Source organism: Nannospalax galili, unplaced genomic scaffold, assembly GCF_000622305.1.
Source record: "Nannospalax galili isolate Female #2095 unplaced genomic scaffold, S.galili_v1.0 scaffold329, whole genome shotgun sequence".
Taxonomy (NCBI): Eukaryota; Metazoa; Chordata; class Mammalia; order Rodentia; family Spalacidae; genus Nannospalax; species Nannospalax galili.
The window spans coordinates 3,115,932-3,122,341 of NW_008360321.1; the positions used below are offsets into that span (position 1 = coordinate 3,115,932).

General features: G+C 34.5%; 1 protein-coding gene and 1 non-coding gene across 2 annotated transcripts; one reads left to right on the forward strand and one right to left on the reverse strand.

Annotated features, from left to right (window-relative positions):
* Positions 1-1,651: 1,651 nt before the first annotated feature.
* Defb113 (defensin beta 113) lies at positions 1,652-2,621 on the forward strand. Its single transcript, XM_017796122.2, has 2 exons — positions 1,652-1,733; positions 2,405-2,621. Exons 1-2 carry the CDS (start codon positions 1,676-1,678, stop codon positions 2,617-2,619), a joined length of 273 nt encoding a protein of 90 aa, XP_017651611.1. The 5' UTR covers positions 1,652-1,675; the 3' UTR covers positions 2,620-2,621.
* Positions 2,622-5,196: 2,575 nt separating this feature from the next.
* Positions 5,197-5,303, reverse strand: LOC115068790. Its single transcript, XR_003848135.1, has one exon. It is a non-coding gene; the product is annotated as a U6 spliceosomal RNA (small nuclear RNA).
* Positions 5,304-6,410: the final 1,107 nt, after the last annotated feature.

Here is a 6,410-nt window from a genome sequence, read left to right on the forward strand (position 1 = left end):
TTATTAGTGAATAGGAAGTGAAGGGAATTAAGTGGAAGATACGATGCAGGTGAGTTCATGCTGATACAGGCAGAGAGTTGGACTACACATGCAGTGATATAGTTGATTAAGTTCGACAAAGATTTGGACTGAGGTATTTATTATAAAAAGAAACTTTTTGGACCAATCCTGTTAATAAAATAAGAAGACTAATCAGGGATGTTGAGCAGGTTATAAATTTTCCTTAAGAAGATCATTCTAATATTTCTAAATGTTAGCAAGTTAGGAGTATCCCTATTTAGGTAATCTCTATGGTATTTTAGTCACAACTTTAGGCCACCGATTATTTGTAATTTCTTTAGGGGGAGGTTCTAGAAATTAGGCATGATGCCCCAATAATGAAAACAAAATAGAAAAAAAAGGCATTGTGATTTTGCAATGTTGAGATATTTGATTTTTTTTCTCAGGTTGTTATTCCTAGAACATGAAGACTAAGACTTGGAGCCTGCCCACCAAGCTAAAGCTTTACAAAGAATTTCAGACAGCTCAAACTTAAATGTAAACACAAGAGAACAGCATTTCATTTGGTATATTTTTCTGTCCATTTATCCTCCCAGCATCTTGTCCTTTATTGGTGTTTTCAACATCTATGCTTTGGCCTAAAGAATTTCCTCTGTTAGAGGTTTCTTAGAAAAAACTCCCTGAAGCTAAACCACTCTCTCATCTACCAAAAATATTTCCTCTCACAAAGGCATTTCATTCTGAGTAATAAGAAAGTTGAGGCATTTATTTTTTTAACCTCCAAATCCACAGTTTTTTCCTATAAATAAATTCATTAACTAATTAATTATCATTTTATTTATTGGGACAGAGTCTTGTTATATAGCCCAGGCTGACATTAAACTAACAACCCTTTTTCTTCAACTTCCCCATTACTGGGATTATAAACATGTGACCCAGCTCAACTGCCAGAATTCCGACTAAAGTCTGTAGCAGTATGAAACCTCACCATCTTTCAGCCAATAATCTATTCCGTTTTAGATCATTCTTCTCTGAACTTGCTCTTTTTAAATCAACATTCATTTCCATTCTCAAGCCATTTTTTTTTCATTTCCCTTTAAAAATATATACAAAATGCAGATTTTTTAAAACTGAAAACTAGAATTGGGATATCTCCCACATTAAGCCCCAAGATTCTGAATAGATGCAATATGTAAGACATGGATTTTGATTAGTTTGGTCTTTTGCTAACGCTCACTAAAACGCTCTTGCCTGTACTCACCCAGCCCACTGTCCCCTTTTCTTGCCATAAATGTTTCTCCTTCTAGTTTATGTCATATATATGTATAATCTATACGCCACATGTGAGGGAAAACATGGTATTTATCAGAGCCTGACTTGTTTAGCCTAGCATGTGCTTTTAATTAATTGACAAGGGCACTTTAAATGTTTTTCTCTTGTTCCACTGAAAATGAATTCATGTCTGGCCTAGAGAGGTCATTACAGGACTGAGTCCTCTATTGTACTTGCTTGCTGTTTCACAATGCTTTCCTGGCTATGTGCTCAGTTTAGGAAGGTAACACTAATCAGAATTGTAATCTCTCTGAGAAGGCTATAAAAGCAAAGTCCATCCTTTTATTTTTAACCAAGAACATTTTGAACTCTATCCAAGTCCACTTCAGGAACTCAATCAGCAATGAAAATATTTTGCATTTTCCTGATTGTTATTTTCACTGTGTCTTGTGGTCCATCAGGTAATATTTATAACATGCAAAGAAGGTAAAGGGGAAAATATTTTTGTAAATGCCCTATGCTGAATAATTGTTGCTAGGATACTCAGTAAGAACTCTTCCTAAGGGAATTCATGTTATTGTCTGATTGCAGAAGTGTGTAAATCTAATATTACACAAAGTAATGACAACGTTTCCATGTTTTAGCATTACAACTATTGATTTTGTTAATTTGTGTGAGGAAACGGTGATTCCTCAGCTGTAGAAATCCTGCTTTTTCTTTTGATTGCAGTTTCATTAACTGATAGCGTAGCTGTCGGGAAATTAGGTTTTTGCAACTAGCACAGAAACTAGCAGGAGGAGGGGGAATTGGAAGTGAAGGTTGTTTGTAAAACAGACAGGTAGTAAGCTGTTTGTTCCATGCCCTTTTCTCTTTACTCTTGAGAGATTTTACCCAAATATTAAATATTTAATGACATTCTTCTTGTATAAAAGAATGCTAGTTGCAAAGGAAAATATTGTTGTAAATAATAAGTAATAAACTTAAAGGAAAAAGATTGATTAGAGTTTTTAAAGTACAATTTCAGGAAAAAATTGTTAAATTCTATGCTGCAAGGAACTTTATTTTCTATCATCAATGTACCTATCATCTTTTCTTTCTATTTCTATTGATACTTATGAATAATTTCTTCCAGATCCTCAGAAAAGAACAAGAGAAGTTATTGAGAGAAAAAGGCAATGTTACCTGGTTCGTGGTTCTTGCAAGTCTGAGTGTAACACATGGGAATATGTCTACAATCAATGTGACACTGAGCCCTGCTGTGTGGTGCGTGAATACCAAAAGCCAGCCATGAGAATTCTGAAAACTACAACCTCTTCACCTGTGGATTACAACTTGAGTGCATCATGAAAACTGTACTATGGCATTAGTAATAAAAATGAATTTTTATGTTCAAATGGGAATCTTCTGTTTGGATTGCACAACTGTATCAGAGGACAACTAGTGATTTCACTGGTGGGTAAAGTATGGGAGAAACCTAAGACCCATAGTGCTTCATCAGTAAGTAGGCAGAAGTTTCTCTCCTTGTACATGGTCAAAGCCTTCCATCCCAACATCTCTCATTATCTTTGCTTATTTATTTGTCTCGTCCAGCAGTGTCTTCTGATTATTGGCTGTATCAATAATTAGTTAATAATGCCTCACATTGCCACTTAATACTTGTGTCGTTCTTAGACACGTGATTAAACATATCTCAGTCATATAGTGAGGACGTCCTGGCAGAATCATTGCAAGAACAAGAAAAGGGAGTGCAGTGGAGCATATCAAGGTCTGACCTGTGTGAAAATCTAAGTAAATGGCAGGAGAAAATAAAACAATTCTGAGTGATTATTCAGAATTTTGAAGGGATAGGCTCATAGCTGAACATTTTAAAATAATATTTTCTCTTTATGAGTTTCATAAAAGCAAACAACACATTTGAAATGTCTAATCAACAACTTAGGCTTCTATCATAAGAATCTAGAATTGTAAATTAAATAAAATTCTGTCAAATGAGGTATTCCAACACAACATTTGAATTCATTTTCTGAAGAAAGGAAATAGCAAAATGTGAACAGTAATCAATTAAATAGAAAATTAGTAAAGTGAGGAAAACCTGTTTCTTTTAAGCATCTTTTTATTGTTGTTTGATGGTTGTATACATTTATATAATGAGTTTTGGTCATTTTTGCTCCCTTTCCCCTCTCTCATCCCCTCCATCTCCCACTGAAGCTCCTCTTCCCAGCAAGGCCTCCTTCTACTTGACTGTTCTTTTGCTGTGTGACACACTGAGCTTACTTAAAGACAATTTTAATGTTAAAAATTGTTCTTCAGAAACTATCAAAAGACAGAAACAGAGACAAATAGAGACAGAGGCAGAGACTATTAGAATATAAATTACCAATATAAATAGTGATGTAGAACAAATAGTGCAAAAAATGTAAGAAAATAAAGGACAAGGATGTGTTTTGATGGTGCACATCTATCACCAAAGCACTTGGGAGGCAGGGACAGGAGAACTGCAAATCTGTGAGCAGCTTAGGCTACATAGTGAGTTGTGAGACATAGGCAATTCAGACTAATAGGATACTGTGTCAAAAAAGGAGAGAAATGGGCAGAAAGGGAAGAGATACCGAGAGAGAGAAAATAATAATGCATTATAACAAAAAGTATGTTGCTATTTGAAAATAACCTTCTAATTACGTAAATGGCACAAGCACACTTGAGATCATATTTGCAACCTGAACAGTTCTATACCATTCAAAAAATCATGTATAGCTTTAAATCTTTCCATCCTGAAATTCCAGATAGAGAAGACATCATTGTGGAATGCTACTAAATGATAAATAATAAACTCCATTCATCCCACACCACTATCTGTGTACAGAAAAGGAGAAAGCATTCTCAACCATGTTAGAAAAACATCACAACCTTCATATGAATACTCAAAGATAATTACAAAGAAACTATAGGTTAATGCTCTCCATGAATGTTAAAAATTCAGAAATCTTTAACATTTTATTCAATAAAAGGAATATTAAGTTTCATGCTAGGAAATTAATCTTTGTAATTCCCTGTCTTTATGTTAAGAAAAAACTAGCAAAAGTATATGATTTGTCAACATGTTTAAGCAGAACTTTATAATAAATGTAACATCCATTCACATTTAATAATGATAATTAAAATATACCATGGCAGGTATAAACAGAGTCGATCTTCTTCAACCTAATAAAAAAACACCTATGGACAAGCCACAACTCACTTCATTTTCTTTCTTTTAAAAAAAATGGTTTTATTGAATTTTTGTATATTTCATACAGAACACCTCAAACAATCTTAATCATCTTAATACCCCCGTTCCCACCGGTACCCTCTCATAGACCCCCCACTGGAGCCCATATACTCTGTCATCCTTATTAAGGCCTACTGTGTTGTCAGTGTCTCCAGGTTTTCCCTAGTGAAAGTCCATCCACTGAGGTCTAGTCAGCCTATCTAGAGTCTCTTGTTTTAGGAAGATCAGCTCTTCTTCATCTAACAGCAATCAGTTGCCAATATTTCTTCAGATATGATTGGGGTCTGCTGTTCATTTCCCAGTTCTATGCTACATTTTTGTTTGCTTGGCTTTGCATGGGACTTTTGTATGCTGATGCCATTATCATAGAATAATATGAGCAGGTTCCCAGAAGCTTGTAGGACTCTTTCCATATGGTCCTCCACCTCCTCCATGGCTCTTACAATCTTTCTGTCCCCTCTTCCGTGATGGTCCCTGAACCATGGGTGGGTGAAATTTAATATAGGAGTCCTATTCAAGGACGAGCATTCAGCAGACTCTTGATATCTTCTCTTTGGCCACTCTGACCTTTTGAGGTCCTGGCCCACTGCTGCATGAGGGAGCTTCATTAATGAGAACTGAGAGATTCATTAGTGTCATCTTCTTACCCCTGTTTTAAAAACATGGAACACTTCACAAATTTGCATGCCATCCTTGCGCAGGGGCCCGGCTAATCTTCTCTGTATCATTCCAATTTTAGTGTATGTGCTGCCAAAGCAAGCACAACTCACTTCATTTTCATTGTCAAAGAATGAATCGAATACATTATTCTTAAGATTAGGAATAAGGTAATGATATTTCATGCTCACATTGATCAATATTGTGAGAGAATCCTGCAAAGCCAAAATAGATTAATAAAACCCCCTGGATTGCAAGTAAAGTTTCAATTATTCAAAATAATATTTCTACACATGGTAAGTCATTCTACAATTCAAAAATGAATACATTAGAACAAAAATAATCATATTACAGAAAATTTAGTTACATTTATGAAAGAAACAAAAATGTCTTAATTATATTTATTTTTAGAAACACACACACAAAAGGCCTTGCCATATAAGGAAAATAATATTGTTAAAAGAAATTAATAAATATCTATATAATATTGATGCAATTAATTTTGCTCACGTAAGGAATGCCAAAACCTGAAATTCATCCATGAATATATTGATTAGACAAAATCCCAATAAAAATTCCAATGGGCTTTTAAAAAATACTGGCAGTCTTGTTTTAAATGCATGTGGAAATTCACAGGACCTCAAACTGTTATGATAATTTGAACTTATGGGATCAAAGTTGAAAATTTTACAGAACTTGATTTCAGAATTTACACTAAAACTATGAAATTTTAAAAAATTGTATCTAATAAAAGAAGAAAGGCATAGATCAATGAAAGTATATCTATTCAAGAAATTGATCTAATATAAACTTATATTTAACGTTAATATATTACATGTAATCAAATGTGTATGTATAAGCAGCAGACTTCTTACTAAAATCCCCAAGCATTCCAAAGGGACTATGTCTCCACTTCAAGATTAATACAGTGATGAAACATGTTTCTGTACACTGAGTATTCATGCTAAAACAGATACCATTCCTCTCTCACAGAGTTAGTATCATAATATGAAAGCCCAATGGAATAACTGAAGTCGTGTGAACAGAGCTAAAACTTTTGGTATGGGATCATCTTCCCCAGTAAAATAGCAAGCACTTCCTGAAGATCATGAATCCTGCATTCTGCTCACAGACAGGAAGCCTATTTTATCCCAGTTCATAGACTGGATACTTCCATGGAAGAGTGACTGAAGACAGAAAAATATTTGCTTAG